At 37.0% G+C, this 19,136-nt stretch overlaps 1 protein-coding gene across 5 annotated transcripts in view; it reads right to left on the reverse strand.

The window, feature by feature from the left end:
- Positions 1-19,136, reverse strand: part of LOC141904732 (von Willebrand factor A domain-containing protein 8-like) — a 200,922-nt gene that overhangs the window by 50,894 nt on the left and 130,892 nt on the right. For 4 of the 5 annotated variants that reach the window (XR_012619186.1, XM_074793379.1, XM_074793378.1 and 1 more), the window contains exons 29-33: positions 8,460-8,593; positions 7,923-8,218; positions 7,579-7,780; positions 7,374-7,476; positions 3,498-3,654 (exon numbers count right to left, since the gene is read on the reverse strand). Coding sequence is in view for 3 of the 5 variants with exons in the window: in XM_074793379.1 (XP_074649480.1) it covers positions 3,498-3,654; positions 7,374-7,476; positions 7,579-7,780; positions 7,923-8,218; positions 8,460-8,593 (892 nt within the window). In the remaining 2 variants the exon portion in view is untranslated. Of the gene's footprint in view, positions 1-122; positions 258-3,497; positions 3,655-7,373; positions 7,477-7,578; positions 7,781-7,922; positions 8,219-8,459; positions 8,594-19,136 lie in introns of all 5 variants that reach the window. The other variant, XR_012619187.1, reaches the window with a different exon arrangement.

Genomic DNA, 19,136 nt, shown 5'->3' on the forward strand with positions numbered 1-19,136 from the left:
GGCCTGAACCTTTGAAGTGCAGTAATCAGCTGAAAGAGCCCACATGATCTCATGATGAAAGTATTAATATCCGGATGAAACATATTTTTGCGAAAAAATACCAAACTTTGACTGCAAATTACCTCATAACTGGATCGTTTCACGAATTCAACTTCTCACCGTTTCATCTTTGATTGATAATGTTTTAAATGGCACAACAAAAGTGTACGGTACAAAAGACGAGTTTCGATACACAGCATTTTGAGAGTAAGTTATTTCTGGACATGACTCCGTCAACATACAACGAAATCAATAAAACATGTCATGAGCTATAAAATTGCAATTGATTGTGGTTATGAAATATGCAAGGTACCAACATAAGAATACATATTGTATATGATTCAATATTCAACTCTTAACTGGTGCATGGTTCCCACAGTTATATGAATTCAAAATTCCCAAGTTTTTCCAAGTATTTCATGGGTGATTTTTCAATTTTCCCAAATGCAAGAACACATCATGCTACAGTCAACATTTTAGCGGCGACTGGTTGATAAAGGTGATTTTCAAGTGAAACTGCTGAAGAAAGTTGCCCTTGGCAAGTGCAATATGTGAAATGCAGTGAATTTCCCAAATATTTCCCTGATATGAGGAAAATTTTTCAAATTCCAAGATATTTCCAAACCCGGAATTATTATTTTAAAATTCCGAAGTTTTTCCCAATTTCCCTGTTCTGTGGGAACCATGCTCGTGGCAAAAACCATAAACCATATGGATAAAGCCATATAAAATAAATCACTTGATTCTAATCAGCGCCTGGCCTGAGTTTAGCGGCCGCATGGAGTTTTTTTAATATTATATTTATAAAAGACACTCAAGCCATGGTTTGGCGTTACACGGAAGGATGTTCCGGAGAAGAGACATACACATGCATACACACCGAGGTGATCCTCTGTGCATTGTAGCCTATGGTCAATATATGGACACCTTATATATCAGTGGTAACAAATATCAAATATCAAGACTTTTCAGTTAAAACCTGTTGAAATACATTTGCACTTAACTAAAGGACAAAAGGATCTGCAGCTCTCGAATCATCAGAAAGCCTGATTTTGAAGAAATTGCGAACATTGTGAAATGACGACTTTTATTTGTGTTATAAATGATATTTATTTAAATGTTATGAAATATGTAACATTTCTGGAAAAATGTAACACCGTAATTTCACTTTCATTTACGTAACCATTGGCAGGTCTGAAGGTCATCCATCCGATTTGAAAAAAGCTATTTTCCCAGACTTAGCATAAATGTCAATGATATTTTCTGTAGTGCCAATAAAAGTATTCCTCCCAAAAACCAAGTCAATTAAAGATTTCACAGAAATCGATCTTGAAATGCAATTTTAGATCTTAAAATAAAACCCGAAGTAAAATGGTAGACGATACCGCAGGTTCACATGAACACCTGCTGATCTCTGTGGCTAAGCCAATCAAAGAGGAGACTTTGCTTTCTGATTGGCTTTTTAAAACAGATATTTTTGCATTCAGATTTTCGCAAAGATGCTCATATAAATTTTAACTAGGCCTTTTTCAAAATTCAGCTTCATAAGGGTTGGAGAATGGATAATGCTCTAATGAATGATTTATATGAATATATGCTCAGTTGCACAGTCAAAGAGCCTTTACTCTGGAAACCATGTCATTTAAATATGCTCCATTTGTATAGTAATAGGCTCAGCCTACGGCTGCCCTAAAAAAATTGATTTGGATTTGATGTCATTTTGAAGGATAAAATATAATTGAATTGAATTTGATGTAATTTTTTTCGATAAAGTAGAATTGAATTAGATTTGATTTTATTTGCAATTCGATCACATGGCTTGTTAGCATATCAAGGTCATCCATCCCAATTTGAGAAAAAGCTATTTTTCCCAAACCTTGCATAATTGTCAATGATGAATCTTCTGTAAGGGAAAATAATTCTTCCCAAAAACCAACTCAAGATTTCACAGAAATTGATCTTGAAATAAAATTTTTAATCTTAATATAAAACCTGGAAGTAAAATATTAGATGGTACTGCAGGTTCACATGAACATCTGCTGATATCTGCAGCTAATCCCATTCCCAAATCCAGATGGCACATGAATTGTAATCTTTTGGGAATTTTTGACAGTATGAACATGCCCTACATAGAATTTTTGGCAATATGAGCCTGCCCTTTTAATAATATTTCACAATTGAGTCATGCCCTTAGAGGCATTTTAAGCAATTCTTCAGAATTTACTGAATTTTTGAACATCACTTCTGCACTTTCAGGATTTTTTCAGGAAGTGCTTTTATTGTATATATGTACCAATTCTTCCAAACGACGAGAAGCGCAGCAATGCCATTTTTATGACAGCACTACCACAGGTATTTCACGGACATAATTGTTACAATATCTCAATATTGCTTATCATCATTAACTTGAGTACCAATATGTATGTACAGATGTCGACACTTATCATCCAGCTTATCATGTGACTTTGTAGCCTATAGTTTAGTTTGAATAAATGCGTAGGCCAGGATGGCTACAGATTACTAGAAACAAATCTTATTCTTTGAGGATTTGAATCAATAATCAGACATTTTGTGGGTGCTGCAGTGGACGGTATCTTTGCTGTTACATATTTTTATAGGGTACTAGAAAAATTGAAGGGGTCGCATGTGGCGCAGGTACAACCCTCTGTATCCGCCCCTGAATCCAATAATAGTGGAGACTGCTATCTGATCGGCTTTTTAAAACTGATACACCATGTCTTTTTACATTCAGATTTTCACGAAAAACCTCCTGTGAACTAAGCCTCTTTTGAAAATTAGGCTTCCTAAGAATTGGGAAATGGATAACGCTTAAATGCATGATTTTAATGAATATACGCTCACTTGCACAGTGCTTTTCACCTGGGAACCATATCATTTGAATTTGCTCCATTTGTATAGTAATAGGCTCAGCCTATACGGCTGGCTAAAAAGTACCCATTGGACAGTTATAACATACATCTTATTTGGTTAAACTTAGTCATGAGCAATGAACACAATAGCTGGCTGTGACGCAAGTCTCAAGTGGGCCACAAGTGGGTCAAGTTTCCAATGTATTAACCAGAGAGTTATATTTCGACTCTGGGAAGCAAAGTCATGGGTTCAAACCGCCATACTTTATTGTAGTGTCCTCGGACAGTAAAATGGGTACCTGACCAGATAGATGACTCTTGAGTGCCTGGCAGATGCTCGGATGTTACTTCTCCCCAGGGAGAGATGACTGATACACAAATAGAGTTATAGGCTGGGGAAATAATACCAAGTTTGGAGCGCATTCGAACAGACTCTATGGATACCCGTGCTATATTAATGTAAATTATTACCATCATTATGATTATTATCATCATTATTATATTTCAGCACAAAACTGTGGCACTGGATGGTGGTCTTAGATAAATCATGACGGGGATTTTTAGTAATAGATTCATCAATTTGAATACCGTTGTTTGAATGCTTTCTGAGCCATTTCTCTTGCAGCTTGTTTCACTTCTAAAGGTATGTCATCTTTCTCAGAGTCAGGTATTTGATGCACATCATGCCCAGCATCTAATCTGTATGGTCCGCCTTTACCTCCTAAACCAGCTGTATCACGACCTCCTGTGTTCAACGAAATCATCATAAATAATAAGCAGTTCAATCATTATTGATACTAGTTAGTGAATCATTAATTATGTAAACCCCGGGAATCAGTTCAGATCAATGTGACTGAAAATGAATAAATAGGGGTTTGTGAAAAATTATTTTAAGAACAACAAACACAAAGTGTCTGGAATAAACTAGACTAATGCTTAAAATAGACCCCCACCCAAAACACTCTCCCCTGGAAGCCATTATCATTCATATCATAAAAGTTTTGATGTATCATTCCACTGGCTACTTATATGCAACACATACTAATAAAGAAATCCGAAATCGACTCTTTTTCCTGTACCCAGCACACTTGGAGGCCAAATGAAAAATCGCATGACCTTGCAAATTTGCTTATCATTCCATGGGCAGCATTTGTCTTTACTCTTACATCAAATTTCATGGATATTCATCAGATATTGCAGGACAATATAGTGCTAACAAGAAATTAACGATGGCTGCCCTGACGGCAAAATTTGATGATAACAACCCTTATTGTGACCATATAGAATAACTAATGTCCTTAAAACTCACTTCAATCATAGACCACGTCATGAGCTACAACTTCGCAATTGATTGTGGTAACAAAATATGCATAGGTATAAATATTATACAGAAATACTAAGTTATTGTATTATTCAACATCCCTTGGTGGCCATATACAAAAACCAATGACTTTGAAACTCATCAAAATTATAGAACACATTATGAGCTACAACTTTCCAATTAATTGTGGTAACAAAATATGCTTAAGTATCAATATAATGTGGAAAATTTTATACCCACTCACGAATGAGTACTGATGACACAAAGATGGCCGCCAAATGCGTCATAATTAGCTGATTAAAAATACCTGTCTCGGGTATAAAACATCCCTTTTCAAGGAATACCTATCACAAATTGCAATGAGAAATAGCAACCAGTAGGAAGCTACAGGACTCAGAATTCGGGCCAAAATTGACATTTTTGGGCACTAAAAAGGTCATAGGACGGCCATGTTGAATCAGATCGACCCAAATTTTCTTGGGAGATTCAAATATATAAGAAAGATCAAAGTTATTGATCAAAGCGTCTTCAAAATTTCCCTCAAAAAGCTCAAAAATGTATAAAAAGTGCTGATTTTTGCGAACAACAATGGCTGCCAGTCAGCCATCTTGATTCTGACAGGGCCAGGTTTTGGGCTGAAGATATGCCTAGGGTAGATACATGTGTAACCCAACTATCAAGACATTACATTAAAGCATCTTCAAAACTTCCCAAAATAACTGGATTCCGTCTATGGACGGACAGACGCTATGACGCTTACTCCCAAGTGGGCTAAAAAAGGTTAATTTCTATCAGTTCCCCCATCATTTGAATAAAACATATCTAGTGTCATTTACTTTTTGGCTGTTCTGGTTGTGGAGACGTTCCTTGGACAACAACATTACGTTGGAGTAATGTTTTCTCAACGTGGAAAGGATGTTTTATGGCCAATGATTATGTTATGTGAAGGTTATAACAGGACTTAATGATGTTGGTGTAACGTTACATTTGACATTGTAAAAACTCAAGTATAAACGCAAGTGAAAAACGTTGTAAGAAGGTTATTGTAATGTTTTTTAACAGCATCACGGATGTTTAAAAAAACTTTTCACTAATGTTTCCTAAATGTTTAATTGCAACCTGGGTGTTATGCATTACATGATAAACATACATTATTTAGAAGTGCCGTGGTTCTGTGAGTACAGCGAACAAATAATGTTTATTTCATTGATTATACATAGGCTAACTCGTATTAGCGCATACACGTGCTTTTGTTGACTGTCAGATATATAATCATGAATAGTGCCACTGCGCGCTGTAAGTGAACTACATTTACAAAAAGAAGGATAAATAGATGACTTATTTACGGCATATTAGAGATAAATTTTTCGATAAGTCAGATCTCAGGTCATTATTAAAGTTTCACCTGGTTAAGCAATCACAAAAAACAATAAATTGCCCATGGGCAAAGTGTGGTTTAGCAGGAAAGCTAGAGGATGTTAAACACAGCCCTCATCTTCTGCTACGATTATTCAGCCTATTTTCATGTCAAACATGCACGCGTTACAGCATCACCCTTAGTTGTGTAATGTACGAGCTTGTGTGTCATGTAGCATTCCGCACGCACGTGGAGGCCTCGTGTAAGTGAATGTTCGCTTACACTTCAATGTCAATCAAAACAATCACCGGGTAGTTAAATGAAACAATACCTATGGCGGATGTGTGAAATAATTACATCCTCACCAGCAATGAGCATTTGAAATTTGCACGTAAACGGCACCTAGTCCAATGAAACGTACACCATGGCTTTCCCATAATTATTTCAGTAACGCCGGAATTCCCTGTATATCCCAAAAACAGCCAATCCCACTCGCTCGAAGAGTCGACGCCCCCCCCCCCCCCCCAATCAAGGTCATTGCAATTTTATACGCGAGAGCTAAGAATTTTCCCGCCAAAAACAGTTTTACGTAGAATTTTAACTCAGTTGACCATGTCATCGGCGGAGGTTCGCCATGTCTTCAATCGCATCGATTATACGTTGTTTATGCTGAGAACCAATGAAACAAATGCTCACATAAAAAAACGTACCGCGATTTTTACATGAATTGGCTCAATACCAGCATCAAATTGCTGACAAAGGTGAACCAATAATTTTGATGGCATATGTCCTATAAGCATCAAAGAAATCAAATATGGCCACCAGTCAACCATCTTGGCTCCAACCACAAAATGAAATGCATGTGCACAACAACATATCCAAACAGACTTATGTGTTATGTTAGCAGAAGAGCCAGTAGTTAAGGAGATATCCCGATGCATGGACAGCAGTATATCCCCCTACATTTTGATGCAGAGGTAGAATAAGTCACCAAGATATTCCAATAAGTATGAAACGTCAGTTGTGGTTTTATCAACATTTTCAGTAATAAGGGATGTTTATTTACTGATAGTGCTTTCGGATATAATAGCAGTAGTGACATGAAAGACATGAAATTGTTGAATATGAAACCATGAACTGGGAACCAGTAATGAACATCACATTTGTAAATAAAGGACCATGGGTCCAGTAGGATCAACTGAGTACATTTTAGTTTTGAGCACAAAAATCGATTTGTTCTTGGATTTGCAATTACGTATGAACAGCTGATGAAGATGAAATTATGGTCTTCTGTGTAGTAAGCATGTCCAACTTATATACATGGTAATGGGTTTTCCCTATTAGGAAAAACCCTATGAATTCCTCTATGAGTCACAAGTACATGGTAGAACAGTTCTTGATATTGATGTCACTGGGAAAGCCCTTCTAGAGGGATTTCCAAGTGATTCCCTTCTGAAGGGCTTTCCCTGGGATGTCATAAAACTAGGTCAAACATCGATTATTAGAATGGGAAAAATTTATTGAACTTTTGCACATTTTCTCCCAGTACTTCCTAACAGCTTAGGGCTGATGGACAAAACTTGCCATGCGAATTCCACCACCTGTTTCCCACCTAATGATAAAATATCAGTCATGAATATCCAGTGGTTACAATTTGTGCCACAAAGAGCTAACAGAAAGCGACTCTCAGGACCATTCTATAAGGATCAACACAGTTGATCCTAATAAGGAATAAGTAATCAACATTACTGAGGTTTAAACATATGCAAGACCATGTAATACCTACCTGTACCACCAGCCCAAGTGTTACCGCCCACGTGAGGAGTATTTTCAGGGTCAATTTTTCCGTGTTTAGGTTTGTTTACATCATTACCACTTTGACGTTCTAACTGTAAAATAAGAATTCAAATTCTATAAAACAAAGTAAGGGTTGGGGCGGGAGAGCTCAGAGAAGAAACAAAGGAAAAAAACCCCAGTAGCTCGAAACAAACCTGTAGTGGTCGCCCATCTTCACCAACCATATGATGCCATTTATCAAGTGAACTGTTTATATAAGTCGGTACCACTTCCCAGCATCTTACACAACCTCCAGCATCCACAGTTACTATTCCATCATTAGACAGCGGAGCCATGATAATATTAGTGTCAGAAATAGCATTTAACCACGATGAATTTGGAGAGGACTGCGAGGCTCTATGAAATAAATAGATGTTTAGTTTATTCTATATAATCATTAAGGTTGAGATTTTTATTCATGAGATAAGTGTATATTAAGATGTGAACTGATGAATTTTAAATCTAACAAGTTACTAAATAAGAACATCAAAGTTGATACCTGGGAACAGGAACATATTTCACTCTCTGAGTGCCAGGATTCACTACTTCCAAAAACCCACTCAACGTATCTAACAGTGAATGATGTTTGACATCTTCAGGTAAAACATTCTGCGGTATTCTCCAAATTGGTAACGTTTGAATGATAAATCCAGATTCTGAGAGGAATATTGGGTATGAAGTAGGGAGTGTAGATTGTTGTTGTATGCCAAACAGATCTTGACGCTGCTGTTCAGGAGTGGACACCTGCTTTTCATGAAGCGGTTCTCGACAACTTGTTAAAATTTCAAACGGTCCCTAGGAAAATATGGCAATAGTTACAATCAACTTGCAGAGAGGGAGGAGTGCAGGAAATTTAAGATGAATAGTGCGGAAAAGTTAAGATGAATTCTGCATATCTGCTGTGTATAACACTTATTAAACTACAACTTTTTTAGATTTAAGGAAAGGCAGGACATCAAGTCTGCCCGAGAGGTTTCCACATTCATATGGATATGATATGGATGCCTACCCCAGATGCTTGAATATGGAAGCCTACCTGAGATTCCGGGAAATTTCTAATCATCCCAGCATAAGAAGAAGAGGACATGAACAATCTAGATGCTGAATCCGTTGAATGCAATATAGCATTTTCACCTATAGGTTCACTGCCAATATGTCTTATATCATTCACTAGAAAATAAAAAGTGTTAGAATACTTAAAATAATATTCAGATGTCCTTAGTCAAACTATCATGATTCAGTTCCATAGTTCTGATTCAAAGCCTAACTCAGGTATAACATTTCAGTAAAATGTTGCTTAAAAAGGTTAGTTTTCACTTCACACCAGACTTGAATTCATCAATATCTGTGCAACTGTGTGAATAAAAGGTAGATCATTCCATAAATACTAGTATTTTAATCTTTGGGTTGAATAATTGTTTTATGTAAAGCACAGTGAGTCTTTCGAAAATAGCACAATATAATAGCAAATTTTATTATCATATTTACTATCAGTATTATAATTATAAAATGGGACCAGCTGACACAAAAGCTTTTACCATAAAAATTATATCAACCCTTACGGTACTGGCCATATACCCACCCAACGAACTGAGCCAGATATAGAAATTTTTGGTGATTTTACCATACCATAAGTGCCTTGAAAGGGGTACTGCACCCACAGAGAGCAACACAGTGGGCAAACATTTTGGTAATAAGAAATTAATTTTCATACGAATTTTGTGCATCACATGACCTAATAAGCATAATTTAAAAAGTTTTTCAGAAAAAGCTCAAATACTACCAATTTCTACACAACCAGACCTGCCAACCCCATGTCTGACTAAATCGGAACATCATCATCAATTTTCAGCTGAAGTTTTTCATTAACAAGCGTGTAATGTATAATATGACACTGGATTGAAAAAAAAATGGTTAATTTAACTTGATTTTGCGTTGTGTTTTTTCATTTCAATTGTCAATATGATGTTGTACGTTTGTAATACCGGCATGAGACGAGTAGATTATAATTGTCAATGCCTAACACTACTAATACTTAACTAGTCACTAGTCAGTACAAAAATAAATTGTCCATGGGCAAAGTGTGGTTTACCTTGAAAGCTAGAGGTTGTTTGGAATAAGGACATTGCTTGAAAAATCTTTTTAATTCGTGACTTCAAAGTTCCACAAGTTAATATTGTATTTTATCTTTCTTAAAGAATTATTTTGTAGTCAAATAAGACCAAAGATATACATTTGTTTATGGTCCACATCCAAAATTTTGTAGGGTACAGGTAGGTGCGGCAGGGAAACTATTTTATATTTTCAAAACAATATTTTTCACAATATGAAAAAAATTCAAATAAGGCCATCCCAAAATAATTGTCTGTTTGCCGTACGATGACTCAACTTTTCAGGATGAGTTGGTAGGTAGGTAGAAATTTCTTTTTTGCAAAAAAACAACCTTATGGATGTGTGAACCTTATTCCAAAAAAAACAAATTTTTCACCTTATTCCAAAATTATAACTTCATCCAGGGAGTCATCTCTGTGTCAAAAATGAAACAGTACATTGAATAGGTGCGCGCTTTTACGTTACCAGCTTTAATATAGTCACTATTAGAATGAATGGCAGCTTATTGGAACACTGCCAGTTTCCTGGAAAACTTAAACTAGGCCACATGTCAAGGCATGTTTTCACACGATGCACGCTTGAATTCAAACATACGTAGCTCATTTATCGGCAGTGGGTCGGTCGGTCGGTCGGCCGTTTTTATCAAAAATAAAATTTATTTCAATGAATCCAAGAAAAAAGTTTTCACTCGGTACCTTTGAAGTCGGGTCGGTCGGGTTATGGCAAACAGACCATTATTTTGGGACGGCATAAAATTCATATGATGTCACATATCAGAGTGTGGCTGAATATTGGGTCTTGGAAACTTCTTCCAATGTTGGCCGCGGAAGCTAAAATACTGGTACAGAAGAAATTGGCTATTAGATCGTTTTAAATCCTGGAATTTACCACTACAATATTCAGACCTCGACGGACCATATAGTTTGCTGCTTAGTATTTTCAGGTCACAAGAAATTATAATTTATTACAAATTCTATCGAACAGAAAACACAGTGCTCATCTTCTGCTACAATTATACAGCCTATTTTCATATCAAACGTGTACGCATTACCACATCACCCTTAGTAGTGTACTGAACGAGCTTGTGTGTGTGTCGTGTAGCACTCCCCGCGCACATGGAGGCCTCGTGTAAGTGAATATTCGCTTTCACCTCAATCTCAATCAAAGCAATCACCGTGTAGTAAAATGAAACAATACCTATGGCGGATGTGTGAAATAATTACATCCTCACCAGCAATGAGCATTTGAAATTCGCACGTATACGGCACCCAGTCCAATGAAATGTATGCAATCTATGGCTTTCCCATAATTATTTTAGTAGCGCCGGAATTCCCTGAATATCACAAAAACAGCAAATCCCATTCGCTTGTAGAGACGACTCCCCCAATCGGGGTCATAGCAATTTTATACGCGAGAGCTAAGAATTTTCCCGCCAAAAACAGTTTTTCGTAGAATTTTAACTCAGTTGACCATGTCATCGACAGAGGTTCGCCATGTCTTCGATCGCATCGATTATACGTCGTTTAAGCCGAGAACCAATGAAACAAATGATCACATAAAAAAACGTACTGCAATTTTACATAAATTGGCTCAATGCCAACATCATATTGCTGACAAAGGTAAACCAAAAATGAGTGTGAGGCTCTACATCTACGAAACATTCGTGCAAGTAAACTTAAGAGTGTATCATCTGCAAAATGGTGGGCTTCCTTCTCTTTGTTGCCGGTTCGTTATTGATTAGGTTCATGACTTATATCAGATAAAATGACGTCTTAATCTATTAAATCATCGCAATCCTGGTTGCGGGGTAAATGTGAGATCCTATAACCAAGTCGTACACAAAATGGTGGCTTTTTCAATTGATAAGATCAGAAGGGTTGGTATATAGAGGGTTTAGGGTTAGGGTAAGGTGAGGCGTTAGGGAAGGGTAAGGTGAGGCTTTAGGGTTAGGGTTAGGTGAAGCTTTACAGCTTATTACTATAAGGTAGCTTTAGGTAAGCCTATATGTAGTTACAAGAGCCCCAAGGGGCACTATGGCCAACCTGTCAGCTTTTCATAAAATGGCAAGTGATGATGCATTCTGTGGGTTAAATTTGTCAAAATACACTCCCAGCTGAGTCACTTCCTAATAATTTACACAATACAATCGTAGAATACAAAAGTAGCACGGACAGCGACTGGATCTGGCAGGGACAAATACCTCAGACAAATCTTTTCCCTTGGTCTTACTGATTTTAATGCGGAATAGAATTGAATTTTCTGAAATTTGCTCAATAAAACATAATTGAATTGGATTTGATATTTTGCAGAATAAAATTTGATTGAATTTGTAGTTTGAGCACATGGCTAATTAGCATATCAAGGTAATCTATCCGATTTAAGGAAAAGCTAATTTTTCCGGACTTTGCACAACGGTCAATGATATTTTCTGTAGTGCTAATAAAAATATTCCTCCCAAAAACCAAATCAACTAAAGCTTTCACAGAAATTGATCTTGAAATACAATTTTAGATCTAAAAATAAAACAGGTTCATGTGAACACCTGCTGATTTCTGCAGCTAAGCCAATCATAGAGGAGTCTTTGCTTTCTGATTGGCTTTTCAAAAACAATATTTTTGCGATCAGATATTCGCGAAAAAGCTCATATAAATGTTAACGAGGCCCTCTTTCAAAATTCAGCTACGTAGAAATTGGAGGATGGATAATGCTGTAATGAATGATTTGTATGAATATATGCTCAGTTGCACAGACAAAGAGCCTTTGCTCTGGAAACCATGTCATTTAAATTCGCTCCATTCATATAGTAATAGGCTCAGCCTACGGCTGGCCAATAAAACCAGGGAACCGGCAAGCTAGCATCGCTAGCGCCTTGAGATAACGTTATGCTTACGCTCACGTGGTTGCGTGTTCGAATCCTGATTTTTTGTTACTTTTCAAAAGTTTTCTAAGTCCAGGGAGCGCATGCGCGACAAGTCGGTTATAGGATCTAACATCTACCTGGTCGCAGTAGCCACCATGTACACCACTCTGATTACAGCATAGAACCAATGCGACTAGTTGGCGGTGAGAGTTCGTTGTTAAGAAATATTTTTCTTCTAATTTATTTTTCATTTTGACCAAATAAACAACGCAGAATCATCGATCGATATAAAAATAAATTAACTTAGTTAGGTTACTTCCAAAAAATGATTCAACGCCTGCAAGCAATCGTCGTTATTTTTACAGCAGTGTGTGCTGTATCTTTATAAGGCACGCGAAGGAGTATGTACAATAGATCTATAGTAGTAGGTTGCCCCAGTGACAGCCAGCTGATAGATGTACTGTATTGAGTGCATGCAGGAAGCCACGTGTATGCCAGTGGTCTGTGTAACAGTGATATTGATTGGATGCTTGGCGCGTATGTCAACTAGAAAAATGCGCGGCATGAGCTAAGAAATCCTATTTTAGTTTCCGATAACAAAATCAACATGTTTGAACTTCTATGGCGACATATTTTTTAAGAAATGTAACATTGCTTGAGTTTTCGTAAAACGTAATGAAAATAGACTAAAATCTGTGCTGTCAATCCGTAAAGATTACGGGAAGAATCGTAACAGTTGGCAGGTCTGCACAACCCTTGCTTTTCTATTATGCAGTATGTTCTGATGATTATCTGAGAATTAAACAGTAAAATTCCCATGGATAAAAAATATGGCTGTTTAAGTGGTGCATGAGTATTATGAAAATTCTCTATGGAAATGCAAGTCACTGGTGACCGTGAACCACGTGTACAAAAATTGCCAGTGACTGTGTTACACAGTGTACCACGTAATGAAAGGGTTAAAAGGTACACGAGATGGAATAACTTAATTTGTAGTTCTAAGACATCAACTAGGTCTATGAAGACACAGCTTTCTCTAGTCAATAGTCAATATTAATGATAATAATAATCACATGAATATCAAGAAGGTTTTCTGTGAAGTAACAGAAATCCTAACTAATGTTCGTAACGCTCAGGGGACAACAGCAAGTCAGCAGGACCATGAAACCATATGTATACAAGTGTCGAGAACAGTAACAATGCCATCACCTATGCATCGTAGGGCAACCCAAGCGAGGCTTAAGATTTGATTTGAGGTTTAAAACATTGGAAATAAACTCATTTTAACTCAAGTCAAACTTGGCTGCGCCCAGATGACCATACCGGTTGCCCCTGGAATGCCTAGATACTAGACTAACAGTAACAAGTGGGACTTAGACGTTCAATATTATTCTCAACTTATCATATATGAATCATTGTTATAACTGTTCTCATCATAATCATTATTCCTAAACTATGCGGTTATCATAACGAAAGGTGTCAGGATATAATCATTTCATTGATACCTGTCAAATATTAATTGCCATTCTGAGAGTTTAACCCGTGTTAATGATTTGCGTGTTAATGAAATTTACTCATCAAATCCTCATAACTTCCAAACTATTGTATATAGGGCATTGAAACTTCACAAAGTTGTAGTTTATAGTCATAGCCACGGGATAGTGCTGAAAAAATAAACTTCCAATTTATGAAAGAGGGGGTCCACTGGGTGGGGTCATTTTTTGGGGTCAAGCGCAAAACGACCCCCTAGAAAGTCAGAATACTCACAATTTTGTGTAACATTGTCGATATTCATAAATAAAGACTCTGTAGATTACTATATCCATCGTTAAAACCTCTGTTTGAATCTTCATTAAAATCCCAAAATATCGAATTTACGGGCCGTTTTTGAGGTCAAAATTCTTCAAAATATCAAAATGAGAAATTACTTCCGGGTTAAGATTCTCGAGTATGGGCAGTGCCGCGCGTTAAAAACTATGTCTCAACACGCTGTGAGGTGCTTGTGACATAAAAACAAACTTTAAATGCTAGATAGGTCGGGCTGTTGACTACAGTCGCCTACAGCAGTTCCCCAGTGTGTCGAATACAGTCGCCTACGGCAAGTTAAGGAGATATCATAGTATCAAGGGATAGAGTGGTAACTAGTAAGTAGTTTGTGACGGTCTTCGAGTATGGCAGTTGACACCGTCTGTTTCTGCCAAACTCAGTCCCGGTGTCTCCTCCTGTATTGTCACTGGTTGAGACCTGGAACTATACGCATCTGCCAGCTTTTGTTCTGATTCTATTTTGGGGTTCCTAGGTGACCTATCAGAGCTCGAGTTCCTCTGGAGTCCAACCAATCAGTGACGTTGTTCGGTGAGTTGAGGAAATCGATATGGGGGCCCAAACTAGGGCTGATACCTCAGTCGATTTCTGGAACTCATCGTCAACAAGTGAAAATAAATATAAAGGACTATATACATCTATGAAATATTGTTATTTTTAGGTAAGTCAAATGTCTTGTAACTCTTTATATTTCAATATGTAGGTCGTAGTTAGATAGGCCGTCATATCAGATTTAGGTCTAGTCTCTATAATACTATTTTTCATAATACTCATCATCAACAAGTGAAAATAAATACCGAAGACTATATATATTACATCTATGAAATATTGTTATTTTTTAGTTTGAAACTCTCGTTTTCTGAGCTTCATTCCCAGTGGTGACCGGATAACAATAATTTGGTTGCTATATAATTACTCATCGGAAGCGATACACATATCAAAGCAGTATCCTACGTAAGGGGTTTTTGAGGGGAGGGCCGCCCCTTGAAAATTTGAAATTCTGATCATATTATTTTTTACCACCCTTCTATAAAAGTCATGCGCCCCTACAAAAAAAATTGATCTACGTCATCCCAATAAGTTGAAACACTGGCAGTACATCAATAATTGTATAGATAGTGAGTCAGACAAATGCTTCATGCCATATAAATTTTATTACATACGTTAATAATCGTAGAAACAACTCACCACGGAGTGGCGTAGTGCCAATCAGGTAGCCTTATAAATATCCTGGGATTTCCCTGCGTGCTAAAAATTCTTTTTGAAATCAATGCGCGTGAAGGTCACTACGAAGTTAACACTGCTGCACTCAGCCGAAAAACTTTTATTAACTGTTATGTTTACCGAAATATTTTTCAAACATAAGGTTACCAAATGGAAATAAATTTAATGCTTTAAATTTGTCGAATGCTTGCTGAACTTTATTGACAAACTAATTATATAAATGGAAAAACATCAAACTATTTTATGCATGCATGTAGGACTACCAATCTCCAGCAGAAAAGTGCTTCAAACTGCTGACGATCACTTTCTAGCCAAAGGCTATTAGAAATATAGCTGCGAAGCAGCGATGACGGGTTTTCTGCAAAGCCATTCAGAATGATGGGAATTGTAGTAAATTGAAATATCGATAGGCCTACATAGAATAAAATGCATTGACAGATCCGAACCTAATATGCTGTGTAAACGTCAAATATGATTCAGCTTTGAAACCGAACATACGCGGACGTACAATCACAAATATTAATTTATTTGACCAGGCATTTATTTTGGCATTCAAACATCATGATACTGTATTATCACCATCCTTAAAAATGGATCTGTCCTATTAAGAACTCATCTTAAGCACCTGCTGAGTCGATAGATTGAGTGAATTTACAGATAAGAACGTACTATGATTTAGAATAGATTTAAGAAGTTAATGTTTTTATTGAAATATTTGAATAAATACATATTGTAGTGTAGATTCAATCAATAAATTATGAATTAATCCGGTCTGGTTTACTGGCTGATGTTGATTTTGGCTTTTATGGATTATAAATTCTATAGTGATAAACAATTGATACCTGCAACATGTGTGTAAATCAAACCTATTCCACTAGTTGCTTGTGTTTCCTCATAAACAGGAGAGTCACTCTTGATCCAAGTTATTAGAAAAATAATGTTCATTTAGTTATAGAAATTCATTGCCTTTTTGGAAATTCTGGAATAATATTTGTTCTGTCCTAATCTTTATTACTGTATGAACCAATGATATGCTTTGTAAACGTGTTGAATCACTTTCCTTGAGTTGAAAGAATCAGATCTTCTATGGTGCAACATCGGTCGAAGAGAGATATCTTTGTGTTGACTGTCCTTGACCATCTAACTTCATGCGTTTGACATTGGAATCAGCATCATACCCATTTGAACTGCAAAATATTCATACAACATGAAAACCCACAGTACATGTATACAGTAATCAAACTTTCACCGATGTTGGATATTTGAACAGACCTGCCAACATTGAATTTTTCAAGATAGTACATAGACAAAGACATTTAATACAATAGATAATACAAAGACATTTTTCAAATTTGCCAGTATTTTTTAGATTTTGCCAGTGACCCACTAGACTTGATGTGACCTTTGTCAGTAACATTTTCAATATGGCCAGTAACGAATTGTCGCTTTATCCTTATGTCCTTTTCTTTCACAATGACGTGAAATATCATTTAATCCGCCATGTGAGATCACTATATCGATTTGACATATCGTACATCTTGCATGATATTTACTTAATTTCGATGCTATGAAACAATGGATATTGTGCGCTGTACGATTTTTTATACTTCTGTTTCCGATATTTCTTAATCATACGTTTTCTACTGCCTGTTACCGCAGTATCAGTTTCAGATTCTGACTCCGAAGAAGACGGAGAACCCTCCGAATTTTCCAGATTTGACAAAACGTCGTGAACTTCGTCCGCCATTTGCAACATTCATGACAATTTGAGCGATGAAAATTACTCGTTGTAACCGAAAATTCGCTAGACTGGTTCCCGGTATTACTCGTTGTAACCGAAAATTCGCTAGACTGGTTCCCGGCTGTATGGAAACTTCGTGACAATTACTCAAATAAAAACCAAATTTCCCCGTAATAAATGTTAATAAACCATTAAAATACCGATTATGTACTGCAAAATTACCTTTATTGACATAATAAAAGGAGATTTTTATTGAGGCCGTATTTATTTGCTCATTCGCGTAACATCGGAACGATATCGGAAAAAAGCGTATTCCATTGCCTGTGCCAGTGACGCCGTATTACCGCGGGTAGCACCGGAACGGAATACGGCAAAAACGTAACGGTTGGCAGGTGTGATTTGAATGAACGTAGGGCTTATTTCAGTATTCTAAAGCAGGAAATAATAAGCCCAATAAATAGGCCCTATTCCCATTGGAACAATTGTATAATGCGTACAGCAGCACTTATCAGTCAAGTATGGAGAAATCGGTATACCAAACCTACGAACAGCAAAATGTACAGGCCTACAATGATTTCTGGTATACAAGCCGTGACCACATGAACGTTTTGGTTTGACTATTAATGTCAGCAGGTCAGAGAAGGCCTGGCCAAATTTAATCACATGGCTCAAATCAATTAGCCTTTCTTCGTGTGAATACTTCACTGTATTGTTTTAAAAATAGGCCTATCGAGTGAATTAGTACAAAGACTGAATTAGACTTTAGGCTAGTCCTGACCAAATCCTATCCATGTTATAATTGCACCAGTTATAGTAACATCACTGTAGGGCCGACGAGAGGGAAAAAGTTGTGTTTGTAGTACATAGGCATGGTAGGCTTGTTGTACTCACTTAATACTTAAAATGCTGTTGTTACCTGTACGTGACTGGTTGGTGATTTCTACAGGTTAGCCGTATGTGAGTACGTTGACGCTCAGACTTGCAATATTGGGATTCGAAAACCAAACGAAAAAAAATCCAGTTGTAGTCCAGTGATTTACCCACCACGGTGCCACAGAACGTAACTGCAGGGTGGATGAAATTTGATTTACAAATAGCCTAGCCATACCTAACCCAAACTCTATTCTTTCACGCATGCGCGTTTGCAGATTATAGGAACTCACGTAAGGCATTTTTAGGGAACTCACGTACGGTTAACCTGTGGATATCACCGTACAGTCACGTACGCGTAACAACTTCGTACTTAAAAAATGGTATTGGCTACTATATAATAGGCCTATAGACAAATAAATACCGGTAGGCTTTCTTAGCTTCCACACTTCACAACCGAACCAACTGACCAACCAGTATATTTATTCCCAGTACGCACCAACCGGCACAGGCCTAACACTGTTTGTCAACTGTGTGTACCGTAGTAGGCTATCGATAACCACCTGATACTTTTCTGTCGTTTGTTTTCTCTCTGAGACGAACGTAATTCTGCACCGTAATTCTAGTAGCCCTCTGCGACTCAACGACCTTGATTTAAACTTGATCAATTCAAAATCTGTTTATTGACGCTTTTGGTTACATGAACTGATCAGCAATATACTTAAATGAAATAACCGCAATAACAAGAAATCAAAAATATTAAAGAGGTAACAAACAAATGCCCGTAAACCTGTCAGACACGCGAACGCCGGACTCGTAAACTATTGGACTCGGACCCGCTGAGCAATAAATTCATAAAATTGACTATGGAATTGATTGTGGAGAAGAGAGGGAATAATTCGATAGCTCTTCCTCATAAAGAAGAGAGAAATTTCGGAAAGAAAACACAACATGGCTACTAATTGAACGGAGCCAAATTTCCGATGTTAACGGCTCGACAGTGCCTTTATAACGTGGATTTATCAAAATTCCCATGCAGTATCTGGAGATTGAAGTGAGCTGAAGGATATCATACGGATTGT

The sequence above is a fragment of the Tubulanus polymorphus genome, chromosome 4 (genome assembly GCF_964204645.1).
Source record: "Tubulanus polymorphus chromosome 4, tnTubPoly1.2, whole genome shotgun sequence".
In the NCBI taxonomy this organism is placed as follows: domain Eukaryota; kingdom Metazoa; phylum Nemertea; class Palaeonemertea; order Tubulaniformes; family Tubulanidae; genus Tubulanus; species Tubulanus polymorphus.